Source organism: Ammospiza nelsoni, chromosome 17, assembly GCF_027579445.1.
Source record: "Ammospiza nelsoni isolate bAmmNel1 chromosome 17, bAmmNel1.pri, whole genome shotgun sequence".
NCBI lineage: Eukaryota > Metazoa > Chordata > Aves > Passeriformes > Passerellidae > Ammospiza > Ammospiza nelsoni.
This window is the reverse complement of record NC_080649.1, coordinates 9,343,597-9,368,889: the sequence shown is the minus strand read 5'-3', so window position 1 is coordinate 9,368,889 and position 25,293 is coordinate 9,343,597. Positions and strand designations below refer to the sequence as shown.

Genomic DNA, 25,293 nt, shown 5'->3' with positions numbered 1-25,293 from the left:
TGTGATACTGTGCAATATCCTCAGTGCTCCATCCAGTTTAGTTCATGCCCCCATGCTATGTGGTGAACAATTTTTGATTCCCATTTTGTTTCCCTTTTTTTAAAGCTGACAGGAGTTACACATTATTTTAATACTTTTCCTCACTGACTTAGACAATGAAACACAAATGCATTTTGATAGTTTAAAGGAAACTTTTGAAGAATGTTGCCTGATTCCCCAGTGTGGTTTATTAGAAGGTTACTGATAATTGTGTTCTTCCATTACGGTAACATTTTACAGTAGACTCATTTAACCCACATCTCCCTAATTTCTTATGAAAATGACACAAGCCAGATTAAGAAATTTTGATAAAGTAGATGATATCTACTGCTACTTGCCATCTTTTGGATTGGAGGTCTTACCATTAGAAATGAGCCATTGACTTTTAAGATGTCACTGAACGGACTCAGGGCAGAAATCTGCACCTCTATCAGGACGCTCAGGAGAATTTTCTCTGCTTACCAACAAAGCCCAAGAAGTGCCTTCCCTGCCAACGTTCCAGTTTGTCTGAAGTTTTGGATGAGAACCTTTGGATGAAACAGCTTTCTGGCAATTCTTCTCTTGCTGAAAGAACAAGACAAAAAGAGATGAGAGAACAGAGCTACTCTCTATTACAACTTCAAGCCTTACTTACAGGGATATGCACAGAGGAATTAGGATTCTGGGTGTATATGAGATAGTCTCCCAAGGGAAACAGGCATGTCATGCAGCTTGAGAGATTGTACAGCTTGAAAATAGTAGAAAACATGATATGGAATCGTATGCTAGGAGATAAGATGCTTTTTATTCCCATCTGTGCTTCAGGGGTTGAATTGGCAGCAAATTCGAAAACCTTTACTAGGCAACAGAAAAGATCAAGAAATATAGTATATGCATAGCAGGGCTTTTGGCAGAACCAAGTGCATGTCCTAACTGGATAATGGAAGCAGGATCTTAATGAACATCAGGCACTTTGCAGATGTCTTCTGTTTGGGGTTTTTTTTAAGATCTCATGCTATGTCTGGTTTTGCAGAGTCTTTATGGAAAATAGATTTTTGACCTATAGTTAAAATGCCTTTCTCCAAGAAAAGCCCCAACCACTATTATTTTTCTGGCATCTATTATTGTGTAACATATGGATGTGTCCCTCTGTGGAGGTTGTGTTGTCTGTCTCAGCTGCTATTCCACATTGATAAAAATACTGGTTCTCTTCTCACTTGTATATATTAACAGCTTGGGTGTAAGTGAACATATATGCCACAGGTTGTGGAGACTTATGATCTCCAAGGGGGAAAAAATACCTCTGTTTATTTTGGTGTCTCTCATGTGGTTCCCTTGTGCAGCTGACAAAGGGGAAATTAGCAGATGGTGTAAAACTTCTCTAGTTATTAGCAGGCAGCACTATCAAGTCTATATGTTTTTCCTTATTGCAGCCAAGTCACTTCTGAAGTTTTGTAACCTTTCTCTTGATCTAGTGGATTTCTTTTTGATAATCCGGTTTTTCTTCTATTTTGTTTGATGACAGGAATATGCCCATTCTGACATTAACAAACCCCAAATTTACCAGCCAAACAAAATCAACCAGCCAATCCCCAGAGGCAGAGCAGAGGAGAAAGGAAAAATCATTACATCTTTCTGAAGTAATGTCCTCTGGCTGCTTAACTCTATCAATGCAAGCTTACTAAGCTGCTCCCTGGGGAGTGTTCTGTGATGCTGGCAGTGTTAACAGAAGGAGTTGCACACCAGGATGTCTTGCCCATGTTTTTCCCTTTTTTTTTTGGTTGTTCTTTTCTTGTTTGTGTATACATATTTATATATATAGGGATACAATATATATTCATCCCCATAGATATTGGGAACAGGATTTGAGCTGGTGAAACACTCAATATTTTCCCTTTACTGAAGTGTAGCATCTCCTCTCTTCTGTTTACTCACAGTTCCATAAAGATGCAGTTGTTTCGAAAATATATGTGTATTGTCTTCCTGTTTTGAAAGGAACACATTTAAAATGGGAGAATAGATTTTACAGTGCATATAGGAGCTCTATAAAAAGTAAATTTTTGTATTACTAACCTGTCAACAAGGTGCAACCCCAAAGATAACTGAACAGTGATCATCAGTAGATCTGGGGGTGATAGAAAAATTTCCTGCTAATACTCCTCCAATACTGCTGTCTTTGGAGAATATTTCACCTTACAGAATTATAATTTGATAATAAAATACATTGTAAACAGTGAAGAAACATAAACATATTGGTAGGTAGGCAGTTAAATATTAACTAAAGGTCAAAGAAGCTGAAGAGTGTGTAGCATGGGAGGGTTTCAAGAAGCTAGGTGGAAATTCATAAGGGAATTGTATCTGGGACTCAAAATTCAATATACTTTGCTGCTGTTGGTAGAAAGTGATAAGATTTATACCTGGATTTTGACTTTATGCAAACTTCAGTATCCTAATGGCTGGAGTAGCTGTCTTTCACAAGGACTTTGAATGTGCACACTGAAGCCAAGCAACAGCCTGAGAGTGGAGTCTTCCCTACTCATTATGAGCTGTGTCAGAAGAACGAGACATCCAGGGAGATGAGATGAGATGCTGGCAGGGGAACTGTGGTTTGCTACAAGGCAATGTTGCAGCCATTATTTTGTTGAACTGCAGTCTCAGCTGTAACTCAGTCTAGAAGATCTGTGCAATCCTGTGGTGTATCTGCTGCATTTCCTTTTCTATACCATTTAGTTGATGTCAGGTTGAGAAAAATCACTTGTAGTGGAGTCTATAAGTTCTGCATATCAAAGAGTGGATGTGTTTTGTCAGTAGGTTTTGGTTTTCCACACGCTGACAATGCTGCCACCAGCTCAGCAGTGCGGGCTCGGGGCCTTTGCTGTCACAGCTGTGCTGTACAGTGTTGTGCCACTTGCTGTGTTCAACAGGGCACCTTTGTTATGAGCACTCTGTGTTGTGCTTTTGAGATTCATCTTTTAGAGCAGAAAAAAAAGACAAAACCATAAAAACAAACTCATAAATCACATTCAGTAAAAGCCAGAGCAGTTTGCTCTGCATAGGCAGACTTGTGCAGTCCTGTGCATCACAGCACACACAGGCTGTCTCTGCCTTAATGAATCCTGTCAACTTGCTCTCTATCATCCTTAGTATTATTCCCCAAGCAGTAATGGCAAAATACATTACAGCCCTAAAGGACACTTTTCATCCCTAAACTTCAGACTGTCTCTTCTGTAGAATGTCACATTCTTTAGTATTTAATTTTCAAAAGCAGTAAAGTAAATTAGGGATATAGATCCCATCTTCAAAACTGAAATAATGCCCCTAAAGTATAGTGAGGCCGTTAGGTGGATTTTCCAAGTCAGTGTTACCCTTCAATGGTGTTGCAGCCACAAATGATTTAGGGAGTCAAGCTCCAAATCTCAAGTGGTGTAAGATGTGTCTGTGCACACCTGCATGCACAAAGTGGGGTTGTTCCCCAAAACTGCAACTGTGACATGAAAGGAGAGAGCCCAGGTGAGGTGCTGGGTGTGAGGGGGTGCTCAAGAAGGCTGCAGGAGTTCACTGGAGAGCATCAGTTGTGACGATACCACGCAGTTCTCTGACCTCTTCAAAGGGACAGTGGAAAGCAGCAGCCAACTTGCAAAGCCAGTACTGAGGGCACAGTAATCCAGTCTACCTTTGTCTTTCAACTGCATGATTTTTTCACTCCTGGTATAAGAGGGAGTCAACAGGCTGCCTCTGTGCTCAGTAGCCACTGCAGTCTCCTGCAGGATGTGTATGAAAAACTCCTGCTGAATTGTAACTCTGCCTTGAAAAGAGGAAGAAAAGCAGCATCCTTGAGGTCTCTTACCCCTGTAAGGATAAAGCAAAAGTCTAGCTTCTCTTCACCTATGGCAGAAAAAAAACCCCACAGTTAATCATAGGATCATAAAATGGTTTGGAGTGGAAAGGGCCTTAAAGATCATCTAGTTCCAAATCCCTGTCCAAGTTTTTGCAATGTTTCTGTTGCTTAATGAAATAATAAGTAGCAGGTAAAGCACTCTTTCCTCTGGGGATCAATTACTTCAAGGAATAAATTCGCTGAAATTGGCCAAAGTCTCTAATAACAACCACAGCGATCAGAATGTCAGTGTAAGCCCAAATCCCAGAGGGTGAACTTGAGGCCAGCTGCTGTAGGCAGTGAAAAGAATGTGCTTCTGCTCAGGGAGTGTCAGTGGCTCCACTGACACACCTGCTCCTGGGGAGCACTTGTGTCTTATCAAATAATGCTGCCAATGGCCACTGAAAGACTTGTGATTATTACTGGATTTCAGTTCTTGCTGGTAGCTTAACCTCAGGTTAAACAGCAGCACCACTACCAGATGTTCTCTCTTGATTTGAAACCATCACTTTTGATAACATATTGTTCTCCCAGCATTATTTATTGTGAGGGATGCACACAAGGCTTGGTGTGCAGGTTCAGAAGATGAACCCTGCTAGCACATCAACCCCTATTAACGAGCAACAATGCCTCTTACCATGTAAATGCAGGAGGAATTGCCAAGGCAGCTGGAGTTGACTTAAATAGACAGGATGCAACTGTGTGTAGCAGTGTACTACAGAATGCGTAGACAAAAACTGAATTCTAGCTCTGAATTCTAGCTTTACTAACAAAAAATAAAACCTTTCACAGAATGATTGCTTGGGGATGAAAAATTATCTTCAAGTTCCCTGCAGAGAAATAGAGGTACAGAGCCTCTTCATGCATCCATGAAGGACCTGACTTAGTACAGCAGTGCTTCATGAACTGAGGTATAAATTGGATCTAATTCTTTTCTGATATGTGAAATGGGAACAGCACTAATAGATGGGGGTTCTGAACTAAGCCTCTGGATAGACTGAATCCAAAGCCTTCCCTTGCCTGAATGGGTCCCTTAGCTCTGAAGGTGAAAAGTGAAATTTAAGGGAGAACACTATGCTGTTGAGCAACACCATTATCTTGTTAGAAGAGAGGCTGTGGATGAGAAGGGCCTATTCAGGGAGCATGGCCTGTTCAGGATTGTTTCTTTGGCAGATTCTGACATAGGAAGAATGCCCAAAATTAGGATCAGGTTGTCACAAAGGGCTGTCACTGGGGACAGATATATCATGCAGTGCTAACATGATAGGGCCTGCACAGCTGAATGAAGTGTGTCAGTTTCTTCATGGTGCATCTTCTGCAGAAATGCTTGCTGCATCCCTCATTGCATTGACAGCAGCTTTTGTGCAGATATGGGGTTTAACCAGTGCCCTAATTTGGTCCTGGCTTTCATTAGTCCCTGGAGGGGGAGGAAGGGCCTGGTTGGCAGGTATGAGGATTCACCCAGCTTGCAGGCTGAGCAAAATTTGAGCCTAGAAATGTCTAAAGCATGAAGCATGAATTCCAAGATTGTTCAACACACACTTTTCAAAATAGAGCTGTATGACTTTCCCACTGATAAAAACAACAATGTTCACTTTTTGGTAATGTGGTGCTCCTCCTATGATCACATTTTTAGCAGCAGATGATATGAGATTATATAGTTTAATACAATAATATTGCCTATTTATAATTTTTTTAGCAGAATAAAATTATCTATGTCAATTAGAAAGATGATATAATTACAGTGAAGACTATATTTATCATTGGAAGTCCTCCATGTATTCAAGTATAGAGACCAGGATTAAATAAAGTGCTCAAGATTGTGTGCAAAAGGGATTTGTGGACTAGGGTTATTTATTTAGTACCCAAAATTCAATAACCATTCTATAAGAACAGAGCAAAGCATGAGTCTTTTCCCAGATCTATTAAAATCTAAAGTTGTGAGTCGTGGAGACACCTTGTAGTGTGAAATCTCATGAGACCTGATCCTCTATTTATATAAGCCACCACATCTTCAGTCTGTGTAAGCTAAGGACCATGCTCTGAAGATTTAGTCATGAGAACATATGGTTCCAGGGTAAAGGGCTCTAAACCAGAAGCCTTTGGCTTTTAGACTCCGTAGCTCTGTGCAGGAGCACCATCCTCTCTTGGCAGGGCACTTTGCAGTCACTGCATCTGTGTTAGAATCAAAGAGCCATTATGGAAGAAATGGGGGTGGGAGCCCAGTGCCATTCTTGCTAGTGGTGTCAAAGGGTCAGGCTGTCAGAAAAGAAAAAAAACATGTGGAAACACAAAATCACATTCCAGTGGGTTTTCATTGGAGGTTTTCATATACCTGAAAGAACAAAAGCTATGCTGAGGCACTTCTACTAGCAAAGCAGTTGGCCCTTTTGCCTTCTGTGATTCCAGTCAGGAATTTGCTGCTAGAAACAGCATGTGCATAGATGGAGCTGTAACAGAAGTTGTGTCTGCTGCAGGTTAGGCTTGTGTTCCCCTGGGCTCCCCAGGCTTTCTGGTGAGTTCCAAGGCCATCCAGAATTTTTTTGGCACTGACCAAACTCTCTATGTCTCTCCTAAGCCCTCTGGCAGAAAGGAGTTGTTTCTGTAGTTGTACTTGAGGCAGGGATATGCTCCTGTAACAAAAAAAATGGGGCTTTTATGAACTATTTCCTGGCACCCATAATGGTGTATATTGAAAATGAGATTTTTCTGCTGCATAAGAAGGCTAATTCTGGAGACTTTTGTATTGATGTTTCCCCTCTGATAATGTGTCATGGCTTCCAAAGACTCATAAATTGTCTAAAGAATTTGCACCAGGTCGTGCAGTCAGTGGATTCTAAAGCTGGGTTTCCTGACTCCCCGTTTCTTCTTCTGAAATTTATTCACTATCATTTTAGCAAAGAAAGGATAAGAAGCTACCCAAACTCACTACCAAAGTTGTCAGCTTTATGAGCCATTAGCACTACTAAAAGCCTGTAAGGACTTTCTGTTCCAGCAGGTTTGGTACACAGATGTTGTGTACAGGATCTTCTCTAATTAATATATCAAACTTTTGAAGCAGTATACATCAGTGCTTCATTTGCTCTGGCTGAGTAGTTGCAGTGCTTGGATGTGTCTGAAGCTTATTGCAGAACTCCCATGCATTCATGAGGATCAGCCTCTGCCCTTGGGGATGCTTACCTTTTTGTTGTTTTTCCTCAAAACATTAATGTTAATTAACTGATCAAGTGGCACAAGGTGTGTGTGGCGCCTGGAGGCTTACAGGACACAGGAATTTTTGCTAGGCTGGCAATCCCTGTGTATCTTGTATTGCATATAGCAGGCAGTCATAAAGTCACAAAATGGTTGGGCCTGGAAGGAGCTTCAGACATCACCCAGCTTCTCCACCATGCAGATTACATGCAGTTGATTTCCAAAGAACCCCTCATTCACATTGGCAGAGGCAAAACATCCTTTATGCTGATATGAACCCCACTGGCTGCAGTGAGATGCTCCAAAAGCTCAGTTTAGAGTCAAAAATTGGCCCAGTGATACAAGTTTAGGAATGAGCCAGCAAGTTGGATTCACTTAGAATCAGTTTTATTGCCAGGTAAGAAATTCATAGTAATATAGTGAATACATATGTTTACAAATAAACATTCTTAAAAAACAAACAAACATTTTATTGTAGGAAGTATTATTGGTATCATAAACTCTGTAGTTAACAAGTATTAACACGGGTTTACTTACAGAACATACAGTTACTAAAATATTTCCACATAAAATATGCTCAAGTTACACGAAACCTGTGTGAATTAAGAGTGCAGCTGTAATGTGTATCTAAAGCATATGGATTAACAGCAACATTCCATAAAGGGTCAAATTAAGTCAGCCAGTTGTGAAGGCAATAAAGATTAAAGGAATAAAAGTAAGATAGTGGAGAGTCTGGGTTGTGTGCAAAGTATTTGTCTTGTGGGCTTTGTCTACTTCTGATAGTCTTAAAACATATGATCATAAAATTTAGCAGCACGCTTATAGAGAGATACCGGTGCTCTCAGGATGCAAATCAATCTTGATATAGCTAAAAAAAATGGTATCTCCATTTAACCAGATTTCAAAATCTTAGCCCTTGCATCCTTGACTAAGCAGAAGCATTGTCAGTTGAGTACAGTAAGAAATGCCACTTCCAATTCTTCTTACAACATAACAGTTCTCACTCCTCCCTGAATACTCTTCCAGACCTAATCTCCTGAAGAATTGACAGCTGGTGAGAATGCAACTGTAGTAGGACAGCTAGTTGGGATTTAGCCAAGTGACTTGTGTTGGAGGAAGGACAGGAATTACTGAAAAACTGAATGCATTGCCTGCCACCCCATCCCAACTCTGTCTCTTTGTGGATGTGCTGAAGCCTTTACAGGCCCAGGACTGTGAGTTTGCTACCAGTGCCCAGTTCAAGTGGTTTTACTCACACAAACCAGGCATCCTGCTCATCAGAACCACAGTCAAGACCATGAGTTCAATTGTTTGTTTAGTTTAACCCCAGATCTCTGATGTTTGAGGCTGGACCAGCCTCTTCCACCACACAGCCCACCAAGAGGGAACACCACTAGAAAAAGCCAAACGATAGAGACAATATACCAGATAACATTTACTTGAACTACAGAGAACTGCCATGGCTAAAAGCAAATACAAAATGAGACACTAGAGGGGAAAAGCTGAATTTGGGAAAATGAAGGGGCTAACTAAATAGTCCTGACTGTGCAACCACTGCATGGAGATGTAGTCCAGTTTCCTTTCAGAACAAACAGAGGAGGCTGAGCAGGGCAGAACCCTTGTCATCCTTAGCAAAACATGAGAAAATAGCTTCAAGGAACAGAGGGGTCACTTTGAAGAACAAGACTGTCATTGAACAATAGTAATACAGTAAAGGCACCACCCACGCTTAATTTCAGTCTGAAGCAGTTGAAGATAGGCAAAACATTTAGGTGAAGAAAAAATCCTGACAGTCTGCAAAGTGAAAATAGTTACCATCTGCCTGAAAACAGGAGGACTGAGAGGGAATATTCTGATGCCCTTTTCCTCCCAGCAGCTTTCTGTGTCATGTGAAGTGTCTCTTCTTATTTTGGAGGTTCCCAAAAATTTCAAATCAAACGAAGTAAACTGAAATGAAATCTTCTGCTGTTATCATCTTGCTGAATTCTCTACCAGCCAGAAAGGTCCCATATGCTCTTAATCATAACAGTCTTTATAAATTCCTTGTGAAAGTGTCTTTGTCCCTTAATTTATATATATTTTTTGCGTTCTCTATAGGATAGTGTGAAAGTACAATAGTAGATGTTAGGGATCGTACCAAGATGGTTGCTCTTGGTTTTTCACAGGTCTAGTGATTATTAATAGGTTTTATACAAAATTCCTCTCTGAAATAATATATTACAGTATATTGGTCTCTCTCTCTCTTCCTCTGTCTCAAGGCAGGAACATAGTGTAAATGTTTAAGCAGACATAAAGTTTCTCTAGATTGTGCTACTTCTCATCATGGATTTTAGTTTCAAGTAAAAAAATTTAGTCACAAGGGTTTGTGTTCCATTGTGAAATACAAATGGAGTTTGTAATTCAACCTTCAGTGTGTATTGCTGAATGGTATTAACCCACTCTTCGGCCTACAGCTGGCTGGATGTTGAAAGTGTCCAGGTGGAAGTTCCTTCCTTCTGTTTCCTCTTTTTTTGATTTCTTTTTTTTTTTTTTTTTTTTTGCCTTTTGGTTGAGTGTTTGTGTTGTGTATACATTTGCATGTGGTTTTTAAAGGATTTCATTAGAAAAAAAAAGAGAAAGAAAACAAACTCAAACAGTTACTTCTGTCTTGCTGTTGGTTATGAAGTATGGCTGTGGGCCCAGGTAGTGCTGGCTGCGGGTGGTCAGCGGGTCGCTTAGCGTCGGGTCTCCCATGCCGTGCTTGCCCTTGTTTGGGAACGCTTGCCGCCTCAGGGAGGGGTCGTTGGGGTCCCAGGTCTTGTAGTGGGAGTTGTAGCCCAGGGGGTGTGTGTGGATCTTGCCCATCCTGGATTTGCCGTTCTGCCTGGTGAGCCCGCTGTCGATGGTGTAGGCCCTCTCGTCGTCCAGGCGCACCGGGTGCAGCGGCAGGCTCCCCTTGGCCGCCAGCTCGGCCAGGTGCCGGCGCTTGGTGTAAAAGTCATCGTTGACTTTGTCAGCTATTCGGGGTCAAAAGGGGAGGGACAAAAACAATCAGATGGACAGAGGAAAAATGGTTTACGGTAGGTCTTACACAGCTCTATCTGCAGACCAGAACATTTACAGGTACATCAGTAAGAGAAATCCACACCACCTCCAGCCCTTAGTTTTGCTCTGGAATTTTGGATGCCATTGTGCTAGGCTTTCATACATGCAGACAAAACGCTGTTGCCCTTGAAAAAAGGACTGTCCCTGCCCCAAATCACTCAGGTTGTGCTGACATTTACATTTTGGGGAGAAGTCCTATGAATCTCATCACTGTTCATGTCACATAGCACAGGAAATTCGGGAAGCCTACAGAAGACACAGGCTTTCCTGGGAATACTGTGGCATCTGGGGTCGCATTGCTGTGTGAGAGCACATCCCTTTAAATGCAAAGTGACTCGTGGGTGTTTAACCCAGCCAGCTGCAAGGTCTCATGGTGTGTGATTAGTTGGACCCATTTCTGTTCAATAATGCCTCAGGGCAATATAAGAATGGGATCTGTGCTCCTAAATGGTCAGAAGGTCACTAATGCTTTATGGGGCTGAAAATACTTTGGGTTGTTGAAGGTTGGGTATTTACCCTGTGATTTTACAGACCATGAAAATCCTAAATTCCAGGTTCTGACATAATTTTCTGGGGTCAGTGCCACTAAGAAATACAGCATCAGCCCTGCCAACAAATACTGCATTGCAGTTCTCAAATCAGGATTTTGCCCTCTGTGATTTCCTAAGCAAATGTCTTCCAGTGCACGCTTTTCCTCAAGTTTGTTATTGCTGGCATTTATTTGGCCTTGCTTGAAAGTATGAACCATGCTCAGGAAGCTAAAGGCATTCTGCAGCAATCCAGCAACTCATTTCAATTTTGAGACTGAGGTTTAAGGAAAGCTTAACTGAATTTCATTTTTTAAGATCTTTCCTTTTATGTAAAGTGTGTTTATTTTCCCCCTTTAAAAATTTAGATGTTCATTTAAGATAGTGCCAAATACATAGATCAACTGGCACTGTGTTAATCAGCAGTGGTGCGCTTGGAATATATTTTGTGTCAGCCTGGATTTGACTTCTACTGTGCCCTAGCTGGATCCATCCATTTTCCTTGAAGCCGTGCCATGTAAGGCTTCTCTGCCGAAGTCTGGTGCCTGTAGCTGTCTCTACAGCTCAGCTTCTTTTGCCTTCATGAGGTTTTTAATTCCTTGCACTGTTTTTTATGTAGCTTCCTTCTTTTTCTCTCACCCAAGTATTCCTAGGAGGCTTTTGTTGCACTTTGAATTTTCTCCCTGTCTCTAGTTCTGAACTGGATCTTTACGCAAGGTGGGGAAATTCCCGGGAGCATCATATTAATCTTCAAGATCAGGCTTCAGTTGTGCATCCCCCTTTTCCTGGCCCCTCAACAGGGAGGAATATTACCAAAGGCAGCTGCTATTTATTATCTCATGACATTTTTTGTATAAATGACTGTGCAACTGGACTCTGCTCTTAAATCCTTAATTGTGTCATTAAAGAGGTGTTTCATCTCCAGTGGGCTGAAATTGCTCCTTTCTGTGCTGTCAAATTGGGCTTTGTGTGTTTTAACCAACTCCATCTGGTTCCATTTTCAGGCATTGAGTGAATGCTTTTCTATAGCATACAGGTGTCTTCTGCTGGAAACAAATCACAGAATGTAGATAATGGCCTGCTCTCATTTCAGCCCAGGGCGTGCAGTTGCAATTGCTGATAGACCTGTCATGTGTTACAAAGAGAGTCTGTGAAGTTCTGCTTTGATTTTGGAGTGAGTTGTTTCATTTAGAGAGCTGTAATCTGAATAATCAAGAAGTTGTACCTATTTCTCCCTGAAAGAGCTGCTTCCAGTTCTACATGTGGCTTGTCCTTTCAATTTGTTAATATTCTCTGAATGTCACAGAACCATTATGAATAAAAACAGGCTGGAAATGCATTTGCATTACTATTATGTCATTTATCTGTTATCAATAATTGAAAAAAATGGTTGCAGAAAAGGCACTGTGAATATTCACACAAGTCCTCATTTATAAATTTTTAGATCAAAGGCACTGCAGGCCAGCTGTTAGGGGAGTGATGTCATATGACTGAGACCTTGGCTATTTATGAAAAGTCACACTAGCTTCTATAATTTAAATTCAGCACAGTTAATTATGTCCAGCTTTTAACAGAGATACATTTGTATGCCTGTTTCACATTTAAATTAGTTTAATTTGCATACAAAAATTAAAAATTTAGCTAATCTAACATAGGAATAGAGTAAATGTATAAATTTGTAGTTTTAATTTTGTATTAGTTATGTTGCAGCAATTTGTCTTCTGTAGCCAAGATCTTTAATCAGCTGCAAGGTAAATAATGACTTCTCTTTCTAGAAATAGCTGTGGTGATGCAGCTATGTAAATAATGACCAAAAAATGCAGATATTTTTATTGCCTGGCTTTTCCTGCCATTTTCCCCTTTGAGGCCACAACAAGCTCACACTACATCCTCAGCTTCTGTTAATTTTTTCACTCGCCCCTTTTCCCACTGCAATGGTCCTGGGTCTCTGAATTTTATCAGACATTAGAAATGCCACTCAGATTGTCAGTCACACTGAGGATGATGTCCTACAGAAGAGTAAGTTGTATTTCTGTTGTATATAAAGGAGACTTTCCCAGTTGAAACAGGGAGGAAGAAATCAGCCTCACAAGGACTGTGCCTCTGATGTGTCTGAAGTTGGTTTGTGCCATGTTATAATGCCAGATTTTCAACTCTTTGTTTCTTACGGAAAACCATACAGAAAGTGAAACTATTAATTCTGTAAATTTGGTTCCATTAAAGTTGCTTTAACTAGTGTAGTCCATTGTCCCTTTCTAGGGACATCTCAACTGTTCTCTGGAAACTGGGCTTGAAGGAAACAAACCAGGATGTGAACTGTAAATCTTCATCAGCAAAGTCAAGCAGAAAGCTGGCAAACAGCTGCCAAGTGGCTTGTTTTGTGTGGGAGAGCTGCTGTTTGTGTTTGTCCTGATCAAGTAACACTTTGCAGGCTTTGCCTGAGGATGCTTCCCTGTGCTGGCAGTGGAAGGCAGCCCTGCGCTGAATATTTTAGCCTCCTTCAAGCCTGGTTTGTTTCTGCTTGCACGTGCAGGTGGCCACACAGGCACTGGTACCAAAAATGGGGGGAGGAGATAGCATTGTAGCAAATATAAGCAAAATCAGCAGTGATAAACCTCAATTGTTCAGTTGTTCAAGAGAGCTTTTGGCAACTCGTAGCGCCGTTGTTGTTTTTCATGCAGGTTTCATAACAGCAGTGGGCTGTGCTCTGTGTGAGTGACCTGATGCTGCTACGGTCTAGAAACAGGTTTTTTTCTTTTTATTATCAAAGCAGAAAAGATTCAGAACAGTAATATTGAGCACAGTTTTGTAACAAATGTTTTACCAAGAAAAGTGTATTAATAGTATCCTGAAGCCAACTACTTTAAAAATCATCTGTGAATCTGAGGGAGTTTGTTTTTCTTCTAAAGCAGACCCTATAAATATTTTGTGGACTTTAAACATCCGAAGAGATACTTTGGAGTTAGAGGATGGGTTTGTTATGTGACCTTAGGTACATGACTCAACTTCCCTCTGCCTCGGTTTCACCTGCTGTAAAATGAGCTGTTAGCACATTGGAGGAGGAACTTGTGTTAGGAAGTTGAATTTCTATTTGTAGAATATTCTGAGATTTTGGATGAAAGGTGCTATAGAAGTGCCTTTTCCATTGCTTCTGTATCTTGATTGGTAAAAAAAGATGATTTAAAATATCACTGTTTTGTTTGAAAAAGGAATAAAAAAATTGTAATTTTAACATTGCAAAATAATAATAGAAGGGCTTTAATTCTGAGTGTTATTGAGTTCCATCTTCTTAGTAGCTAATTACAAAAATGTTCTCAGTTTCAATATTTCGGTAAGGCTTTTACTTCTTTAAGGTACTGCACCCATTTAGTTACTGTTTTACTGTTCATCTGGAAAAAAATGACAATTTTTTTTCCAACCTTAAGTGTGAGCCTGCCATGATATGGAAGTTGCACATCTTTCTTCATAATCCAGAGTTATGTAACAAAAGCATGGAAACCAGTGACTCTCTTCCCAAGTAAATACCGTGGATGAAAATGTGTTTTCTTGAATATCAGCGGCAAAAATCCTTGTGGCTGCCCAAGGGCCAGAATTTCTCAGTGAGTTTATTTGAATATAAGCTGTATTTGAGAGGTAGCTCTGAAACTGTGTAATGTTCTGTTCCCCAGCTTAAGTAGTTATCAACATCACTGTGTAAGCACTTGTGGCATAGAGTCCTGTGGCCATGCCTTATCATTGTGAATGCTTTCTTTTTCTTGTAAAATGTTACACAGGGGTTTAACTCATTTCCTTACTGACAGTGCTCTTATCTCTATGGGTCCATGGCTCTGAGTACTCACACCACTTACAGCTGTGGGAGAAGGCAGAATCCTGAAAGACAGTGCTGTCCTACAGTTTTTGTGAAAATAGGCACCTAGGTGTGGGAAGAAGTGAGGGAAGAGAATCCACAAAGCAGTGAGCCTTTATAAAAGCTCTAAAGACACTTAAAAAACCCCAAAATCAAAACCCTAAAGCAAAATTTCTGTGTGACCTTACAGTCAAAGATATCAATTTATGTAGGGGCACTGTTTCTCCCTAGATGTTTGCAGAATTGTTTGTTTTCTGAATGTATTTTAAGGACTAGTTTGTGAAATGCAGAGCTTTATTCTAGCCAAAAAGACTCTATTGCAAATGAAGGGCTACAGATGAAGAAAGCAAGGCAGTGGAAAGTGCCGAGGACAGGACAGCAATGGAATTGCATCAGTGACACACCTGAACAGCTGAAATGAAGTCAGTGCCTGTTTGTGGGAGGCTTGTGAGGCTGTCTCTCTGTTCTGTACAGCAGTTTGTAACAAGGCTTTGCTTCCACAGCTATGGGTTTGCCTGGTGTCATTACCTGAAGCTGTGGGAAACTTCTCTTTCTCTAAGTAATGAAAGTGAAAACTCAAGGAAGGACAGAAGGGTAATGAATCCTGACTCAGAGACAGCATGAGAATTTTGCCCAGGGAAATACTGGGCTGCTGCCTCTGGTGGTGCTGTTGATCCTCTCCGAGTGTGTGATTGCTTATTCATTTGCCTTTCCAAGCTAGCATCTAAGACAATATGTTCAAAGGCTTCCAAGACATAAACCAGCTCTGTGTGAGAGTTCTTGCAGGATTTAATCTGAAAATCAAAGTATCATTTGTACATTAGCACGAGTTTATTCTTGGGTGAGGGAAAAAACTCACGCAGACAGAGGTTGTATTAGCTGCCCTAGGTATGGATTGGATCCAATAAATTCACAGGAAAATGTATTCCATGCAATAAAACAAATAACTAATGAGCTGTGTTTTGAATTAAGGGGCTCACCAACTATCATGGACCATAGAAGCATTTGCTCTGCATGATGTGAAGGGGATTAGAAAACAGAATGCATGGGGAAATTTCAGCAAGACAGGATTCTGTTGGTAGAACGGGGAATGGCAGGATGGTGTGAGAGATCTGTCTGTGGCCAGGAGGAGGGAGTGTGGCTGTTTCATGGCTGGTCACTGTTCTCAGCTCACAGGGACTGGGGTGGCTCTATACAAGCTGGAGCAATTTTAAAGCATACTAAATTTCAAGAATGGATAAATGCCATTGAAAATAATTTTTGCAGCCACCCTTCTCATTCTTGTATTGAGTTTTAAAAACTCAGAATTCAGCCTGTGGCCTGCATAGATTTCTGTCCTAAATATTTGGTTTTCTTCTAATACCATTTTGCCTTTTTCCAAGACATTCTGAAAATGAAGACTGTTTTATATATCTTTGGATTCTTTCCCATAGTTTTTATTTCTTACTACTGCCAGAGGTAAAGAAAAACACATTGTGCATAGAACCCCACATAAGTTTTGTAGAACTTCTTTTTGTGGCTCAGTGTTATTCCTCTCCTGGCCCCCTTTACCACTTCATCTATTTACTGATTTCTTACAGTGATCTGGAGAGAGACCAAGCATGAAAAAAAACCAAACCATATCAACCTTTTCTTCTCAGACATTGTTTGAAAAGAGCTTGTCCACCTCCAGACACAAGACTACATTTTGTTTTCCCAGTGAAATAACATTATTTCAAGATACGAGACATGAAAAAAGATAAATATGTAGGCCCAAACATTTCTTCTCTTCTTTTGATTATCTTTGTGACAGTTTATGAAAGGCTGAGGAGGCCAGAATATTTCTCGGTTTTGAGACACATTAGGAATGGTTTAGGACAGGAATGTAATTAGACTGGGTAAGTGAAGCCTCCAGTCTCAGCACTGCTCTTTAACCCCCACAGCAAAGTCTGCTGCCTGCCTGGGATCAGTGGGATTTTGATGGACTCCTGGGGCATCAGGCAGGATGTGCTTCACCAGGAGCAGGGCTGCCATTCCCTGCAACACAGGAGCAGCCACATGGCTGGGAGCAGAGTGCCCCTCTTCTGACAACGTGCCAAAAAGCACAGCACTGCACGGTCTGGTTTTTTCTTTCTGTTTTTCCAAATGTTTATTTACTGTGTGAGTTTAGGCAGGTTTCTCCTTGGACATGTAAAACAGATTTTCCAGCTGGGCTTTGTATACTTGCCTGCATTGATTTGCATAGAATTAAATTGCAATATTTATGATTCAATTTTGCAAAGTGCTGCAGTGATATTGTGATTTGGTTTTGATCAAAATACTCCAGATACACACACATTCTGCCTAATCTAGGGACCACTGGCATGCAGATACTCAAATCCAACCAGTAGAAGAAAAACAAGACTTTTCCTGACTAATCAGGATATAGGCTCTGTTAACCTGGAAACAAATGGTGGCTGACTCATGTTAAAATAACATTAGAATTGTAAATGTTTTTAGCAAACATGAAATCTGTTGCATGCAGATAGACAAAGATCACACTGCTTGGTTGTAACCTCAAGTGATTTAACATTTTAAATTCAAGCAACGACATGCTAAACTGCTGGTTCAGTATTGTACAATGAATGATAAATTTTAGAGGAAGTAAGAGCACCAATTCTATTCTTGATCCAAAGGGATGAAATTGTAAAAGTCTAAGAGAATTATGTATTAAAATCTCTGACTTTTCTTTGAAAATGCAGCCAGTGGCATTCCTGTAACTGTAAATCTGTTTTTTCATTATTTTTTTTCCCTAAAGCCCTCTAAGCTTGTGGCTTTCATGGCATCTACAATGGCAAATAAATATGAAAAGTTCTACTGTGAAATATTTATTTCATTTTATCTCATTTAAACATATTTATCAGGTTTTTTACTGGAAACCTTATATATGGTATAAAAACTTGCCTTTTGGAATAGAAACTATCTAAGGAGTCATGCTGTCATGCTTAACTTCTGAATAAAGCATGACTGCAGCATAAACTGATTTAGGAAAGGAGGTTTGGCTTGCTTTCTGAAAATGCTGTCCAAAGCCAAAGAGGTTAACACTTAGGAGATTTGCTTAAAAGGCTTCTTCCACTTCTTCTTCCAGTAATCTTGCTTGCTTTTTCACTGGGTGGTTTTTAATGCTTCTCAGGATAAATCTGATTGTGCCAGAACTTGCGCAACGCTTCCATACACCAACAATAACTGTTTGTAACCTTTTTGGTTGGTGAGGACTTTCCATTTGTCTGAGGATGGCAGGGGCATGTGCAGGAGCAGTGAGCAGTGCTGGGCTCCCCCTGCTCCTGGGGGCTGCACACAGAGGGGGCACAGCAGAGCAGAGTTCACCTTGTTCTGCAGGGGGTGCAGCATCTCAGAGAGCCTGCTTGGTTTCTCTTCAGGTGTCAGTTTACCTTCTCTAACGTTGACTGAAAAAGCTCTGCTATTCCTGACCACGTTTATTTGTAACAATTGCTCTTAGCATGAACGTAATTGAATTTTCTTTTCACACGTCGCTGTTGGCATTCTCCTGTGTGCTCGGTTTTGTTTTCAATTTTAATACTTTTGATTGATATTTTTGTCTCTTTTTATATACTGCTGCTTATAACTCTTGCACATATGTCTGAATCAACTACAGATGAGCTGCAAATACCAGATGTGATGACATAGGAAGCTGCATGAGAGCACAGAGAACCCAATTCAGAGTCTGAACATGTAATTAAGATATGGTTTTAGTGCTGAAATAGAGTTGTATTTTTATGCCTTTCAACTGCCATCATACTATTATTTCTCAACATGAAGAAAGGCCTACAGGCTTTTTGAATTGTACTGGTTAAATGAAAAAAATAAGTCCCAGTGATGTAATAGCTATTTTTTGCCTAATTTATTTTTATTTTATCTGTTTCTTAACTGCTTTAATTTAAAAGGATTTTTAGTAATTTTTCTGTATTGAGTTTGATTTTTTTTTTTCCCAGAATAGTTCTGGCATAAGTAGCATAAGTAGTTTCTATTAGAAAGTTCTCTTTTTCTCCTCTTTTCTCAGGAGGAAAAAAAAAAAAAAAAGGAATGAAATAGTTTCATAGCTATACTTATGCATATTGAGTTCTGGATTTTTCTTCTTTTCCTGTCTCCCTCTTTTTAGACTCTATCGCATTTGTATTGTTAAACTCTTGAGCATGGTTGCCAGAGGTTTCCAAACCAGAGATATGTGTCAAAGTGAAAGGAACTCGTGTTCCCTGGCAATTCCCAAACTTGCCCTGTCAGAAGAAAATGAGTTTCTTCAGGTTTTCCTGCAGCTTGGGCCAAGTCCAAGGCAGAGCCCTCACGTGAGGCAGCAGCATCAGTGACTGACAGGCAGCCCAGGCCATGCAGCTCCCTGCCACGAAGAGTTCGCAGGGACGCACCAGGCTGCAGGCACAGGAGTGCACAGCTCCTCTCTGCCCCGTTCCCCAGGAGCTGCAATCATATCAATTGCTGGGCAAAATGAGCAGCAGCAGGGCTGAGCTGCAGCTCTGCCTCCTCCCCTGTGGCAGGGCCCTGGCTGCTCTTCACAGCAGCACCTTCCATAGCCTGGAAAGCTTGGCAAACCTTCCCACTGCAAAAACTGCCTGTTGTACTTCATTTTTCCCTTAGAATGGAAACAAATGGTAGCTCTGTGGTGATTTTTTTGTGCTGTAGTTACCACTACATATCAGATTTCTTTTTCAACTTCTCTTTTCCCCTTATTCTTCTTCAAATAAGTTGTTAGAGAAAGACTCTTGCAGAAATTAACCGTGCATTGCAAATCATATTACTGCTCTTCTTCTCTCCATGCCTCAAGCTCTTTGTTATTATAGTGTGAACATGTAGGAATGAAGCAATGGTCTCTGTGACTTTTATGTGTGCAATTTCTTAAAAACACATTTACTGTCTTTAGAGCCCCCTTTGCAGAACCAAAATAGCAGAAAGATAATTGCTGCTATTTATATGATATTGTTAATAAGGGATTCATTCCTATCAGTTGTCTCACTATCTTTTGTGTTCATGGGTAATCCTGAATTACATTGCACATTTGTACATATACCCATGTACAAAGCTGAAAAGTCTTAAAACATGATATCACACATTGAACACAGGTATGAAACTCTTCCTGCAAAAATATTACCATACATTATCTACAAAGCTAATAGTCCAGAGGGAAAAATGGGTGGAGTGTGCTAAAAGCAAGTAGTGCTCCATGTGTAGGCTCCATGGTGGGAACTGTTAAAAGCCACACTTAGATGCAATCTAGATTTGAGCTGGGATCCCACAGTGTTGCTGTTTATCTGCAGGTATTCACAGTTGTTTTCATATCTTTAGGATCAATCTCTATGCTTAAATAATTGATGACAAAAATTTCATTGCAGGTTGAAAAGTATGTTTATATTGCAAAGTAAAACAGTTACAGAGAGGGATGTTTAGGAAGGGCTGCAAGTGAAAATGCTCAGCATTGTTAGGCTTTGTCATCACATGAGCTGAGTCTAGTTTTTATTGGCTCACTTTTATTGCCTGAGCATAAAATTTCACTCATGTCTTCGCATCACTTAATGTGTAAAAAAAATTCATGCAAAATTCATCAGCATTTCATAGAAATAGGTTGGAATGACCCATGTTTGATTTAGATTTACTTCTTTTCTTTCTGAGATTGCCACTGATCTCAGTGGATGGAAATAAACCTGGTTACTGTAAGCTCAGTTCCTCTGAAGGCTCTACCTTCAAGGCCAAAAGACAAGCAAAAGACAGCAAAACCCCATTTTCTAGCAGTTAGCTGGGTTTCTGGTACTCTTATTTTAGATCTCCCCATTATGTCCCATAAAAATGAGATTTTTGTTTCATTTTGATTCATTATCACATAATAAGGATTTTTAAAATCAATTAGTTTCCAGAGAGCCAACCTAATTTTCAGTGGAAGGGTGTGAGTTCTCTATGGTGCACAAGTGATGGAATGTGGAGTGGTGCTTAGAAGTTGAACTTCTGTGAGTAATTGGTGATTTACTTTTCACTATTTTAATGTGCTGATAACAAAAAAAAAGAGGCTGTTTCTCTGTGGTAGGGAGAATAGGTGCAAAGAATATCAACATCAAGAACAAGAATTAGGATGCACAGATTTAAATTTGCTCTTTTGGCATGAAAAAGCGGTTAAGATTTAATAAATTACTATGAATGTTCTTCAGCCATTACATAACCAGGGAGCTGACCAAGTTCAGAAAACCAAATTCACTAGGTATGAGTCCAGCCCACAGAACTAAAAGTTTAAATATAAACTCAATATACCTCAAGGTCAGATTTCCTTTCTTTCCCGAGTTCAGTGTGTTGCTAAAGTCCAAGAAAGGAGCCAACATAGATGGCAGTGTCTAGGAGAATCCTATTTTGGTGCTAAAACTGCTTCCTGTTAAAGAAGGACCATTTGCAGTTTCCTTCCTGCCATGATGTTGTTTCTGCCAAGACCAACAAATCCCCAAAATTCACAAATCTGGCTGTTTGCTAAAGGATGGAATGGGCAATGGCTGCTTGGAAGTCTGATTGCTAAGAGCACAATTCCCCATCCTCAGAAAGAATATCCTCCTGTAGATTTTACAGCAAAATGTTGTTTTTTAAAAAGCCAAAAAAGAATGTCAGCAAAGCAGATGATTTAGCTCCAAGATACTGAGGCTCTGCACAAATGCCACATTTATAATTAAAATATGAGTACTTCACTGGAAGGAGAAATGAGTGTTCTGGATGATAAAACAAGAAAATATTTTGATCAAGACTCTCCAAGCATTTTGTATTTACCTATGACAGTGTGCCTGTGGGTATCAGAAGCCAATTGGGTAAATAACAGATAAAATAATTAAATTATTTAGTGGAAGCAAGAAAAGGTCTTGTAATTTCATCTGCATGCACTGTGCAGGCTGTGAAATTTGCTGGGTCTCCTCAGAAGATGAGAGTGAAAGAAGTGATGCTGCACTTCCTCTGGTGGGGACTGGGGAGGCTGAGGGAAGGTGCTGGCAGGGGTTGGTGAAGCAGGGCTTGCTCCTGAGTGCTGCTTGGCTTTTCTTTTGTGCCTGAAGTGGAAGCAAGGATTAAAATATGAAAGACTTCCCTAACAAATGAACCCTCAAAAGCTTCAAAATCTCCAGCCACAGTGGGCTGAGTAAATAATAATAATAATGAAAAGATATCCAGCTTTTTCTCCCACTTTCTTGAGCCAGATCTGTAGCTCCAGTGTTGAGTTGGGCCGATCTAGTGGAGCATTATTTGTCACACAGCACATACCTCTGGATATATGAAATCATTATCTGAGTCACCCTCTGGGTATTACAAGTGATGCTTTAATCTCTGCTTCCCTGTTTTTCATGGTATTAAATCTAGTGAGATACTCCTATGCCCCAGATGTTTTTGATCCATCTTTGTATAACTGCTTATGGAAGTGGTAACTGAAAATTATTTTTGTCTTTGAAGAGAAAGCACAATTCCTTTTTCAGCCTTCCAAAGAAACATGAATATTACCTCTCAGTGTAACAGTGTGGTTGGTATAGGAAAGTAAATTAATGCAAACATATTGGGTCTAGTAAATTTGTTGTTCTGCTTTTCCTACAATTGGACTGTATCAAACCTGTGAATGCATGGGCAGGCATGTTGTGTGTTTCCATTTTTCCAATTACAGTGTTTCTTTCCAGGCCAGAGCACAATGAACTACAGGGAGAGTTTCATGGTAAGAGACAGATCTTGCACCAGCACAGAGTTACAGCCATTTCTATGGAAATTGAAGGTTTGAAGCCTGGGAGAAAGCAGCAACAAATTTCCCATCAGACAAGAAGATGGCTCAAAGATAACAGCCCAGAGCAAAGCTTCAGGTGATCTTCCCTTTGGATCCCTCTCTGTGTGCAGAGGACACAGGACCAGGTCAGTTTGCTCTTATGCTTCACCTTTCTGGGGAGTTGTTGCCTGGTGCCTTGGCACACTTGTGGCCACACTTGTTCTGCAGGGACCTAACCAGGAGATATTTATTCTTTGAGTGTCATATTCGCAGAGTCTCACTTTGCAGTTTTGCAACTGCAAGCAGAGCTAGCTCACAATCTAATGTTTCCTCTGGGATCAAAGAACTGTGCAGCTTCAAGAAATGCTGGGAGCTGTAGACTCAGAGATGTGATGGTGGGTCTGCTGCCAATTATATCCTCCTAGCTCCACTATATCAAATCAATTAGATCTGATTTAATCCCACAGGAGACTAACAACTCCCAGCATCAGGGAAGGCTTTCTCAGTCTGTGTTTTGGGAAGGAATTTTGTTCATTGTATGTTTATTTATTTTTTTTTGGCAATGTCCAGTCAGTTCCTCAAATGTTTGTGTGTGTGTGAGAGAGAAGGGAAGAAGAAAATTCATGAAAGAAACAGAAAATCAAATGTAGAAACATTTGTATTCTCAGTTTTTACTTGCATGTTTGTGCACCTCTCTAGCAGCTGAGTGATCATTTTCCCAGTCCTCTGGGGATTTAGAAGTTGGGTTTGGAGTATGTTTTCATTTCTGCAAGAAGGTCTAAAGATATTGAATAATTTTGCACTCCCTGAAATTCAGGAAAGAAAATTAACTGTTACTGCGCCAGACTTGCGGAAGAGTGTGACTGGATAAATAACTAATAACTCAGGGTAATGAGGCCTGTTTGAGCTCTAGGAAACTCTTAGGCAACAGGATGGACTACAGCTCTTGCAGCTTAGCTGAGTGGATTTTGAAGTTGGATTGTTCATACTTTCCAAATGAATGTCCAAATGATGTGCATAAAAATTTGTGATGAGCTACCTTTGTATGTCCTGGGACTTGAATTTCATGAAGGTGTTCAACTACAAGATCTCCATCCACTTGTAGCTTCAGGCATGTCAGTATTGCTTAAGTGAGCAATAACCATTTAAGCATGGAGTAAAAACATGGTTGATGAACCAGAAATAAGAATAATTTATGCAGAAAAACCTCTTTCTGCACTTTTCACATAAATAATCAAATACTGCAACAGCACTGAAGAAAACCAGGATCATGTTTTCTCAGGTGACCAAAAAATTGAAATTTCCAAACACTGGGTGTTTAGGAAAAAAATTCAATGACCACTTCTTCTGGGACTGGTCTTGGAGATTGTTAACCCTTTTCCTTCAGACAGTCTCTCACATTCTGAGGTGGGAAAAATTTTTCACTGTTTAAAAGATATTCTGTGGCTTGAAAATGGAAAGGTAATGGATGAACAGAGTGCACCTAACAGTAAGTCAGAGCAGTCAGCCAGGTGGGCTGGAGATGCTAGGAGGTAAATTTCTTATCTATTTGTTCAGGAAATGCGTGTTCTCTGCCTCATTTCCAAGTGGTCCTCTGCCTCTGCTGGTTATTCCCTGGTGCTGTGTGTGCCAAGGTAGAAGGAAAATAAAATTCTAGTGCAGTGAGGAAAACAGTAAGCACATCTCAACTCACCAGTACATTACTGTACTCCAGGCACTCATCTGAGAATACAAAATAGGCACAGAATGTCCTCACATCATTCAGGGATGTAAATGCCAGCAGGCAGGAAGGGGAAAGGTGAATTTGGTCAACAAACACGGTCAGTACTTAAGGAATTCTGGAGGCTGCAGCAAATAAAGGAATTCCTAACAAGAAATGAGGAAGACATCCTCTTCCAGAGAGTGTAAAAGTGTTTGGTTGTGCATTTTGTGCTCATTCAAGTAAAAATATTTAGGTTTTTTAAGCTAAAGGCATCCATAGCAGCCTTTTTAACTTTGTCCTCCTCTGTGGTGTTGAATCAGACGCTGCAATGCACACATTGCATGAGCAGTCCAATGTCCAGCCACACTCTGCTAAGCTCTATCACCTGGAGTATGAAGTGTAGCTTTAAAATTGTTCCTGGGCATCAGCTTGCTCTCACTACCAAGGTGTGGTCATTCTTACGCACAATGCAAACTGATAGCAAGGGCTCTCTTGTCTCTTGTTTTCACAAGCACTTGAATCTTTACTGAAGTTAATGGAGAACCTGAACATGATCAAAACAGAGATTAATGTGACTTGTTACTTTTCCATAAACTGAATTTTCATAGCAGACAATCATTGAGGAATGAGTAGCTCAGTTCTAAAATAAGCCAAATTTTTAGGACATCTGTAGTTCAGAAGAAAGCAGCTGTGTAGAAATTAATTTAATACTGCCTCTGGTAAAGCTTCACTTTTTCAGTTATCTAAACTTCTTACCACTTATGGCCACATTCTGATGAGGGATATTAATGTGCTATAGCTACAGTTGCTACAAAACATTAGAAATGCTTCTTCCTCCAGTCCCTTATTAAAAAAAAGGGTTAAGCATAGTGGACTACACCCAAACAATGAGATTGTGCAGAGTAAGGGGCACTTAAGTAAATATGGTTTGCCTCAAATGCATGGGGAAATATAGAACACATCCCTTACTAAGTTTCTCTTGAGGCAAATGAATGCACCCTCAATCCACAATCAATGAATGCAAAAGGGAATGGATTACACACACTCATTAACCTGCTCTGGGGATCCGTAAATACAGGTCTGAATGGTGGCAGGCAAAAAATGCCTTGCCCTGTGACTCGAGGTCAGAGTGAGCTCAGTCTATGTCTGGTTGCTCCAAAGATGATGTCAGGTTAGATTTGCACTGGTGGGCTTGATGTTGGCCAGCTCCCTTTCCCTGTCAGAGCTCTCTGAAAGCCAACACGAACCCAGCAGTCTGGAGAGCTGGATGTCAGCGTGCTCACAGACCTA

At 40.4% G+C, this 25,293-nt stretch overlaps 1 protein-coding gene across 1 annotated transcript in view; it reads right to left on the bottom strand.

Annotated features, from left to right (window-relative positions):
* Positions 1-7,457: 7,457 nt before the first annotated feature.
* Positions 7,458-25,293, bottom strand: part of SHISA9 (shisa family member 9) — a 177,640-nt gene continuing 159,804 nt past the window's right edge. Inside the window, 1 exon segment of the mRNA XM_059484671.1 lies at positions 7,458-10,083. Within this exon segment, the coding sequence (XP_059340654.1) occupies positions 9,716-10,083 (368 nt within the window). The 3' untranslated portion in view covers positions 7,458-9,715.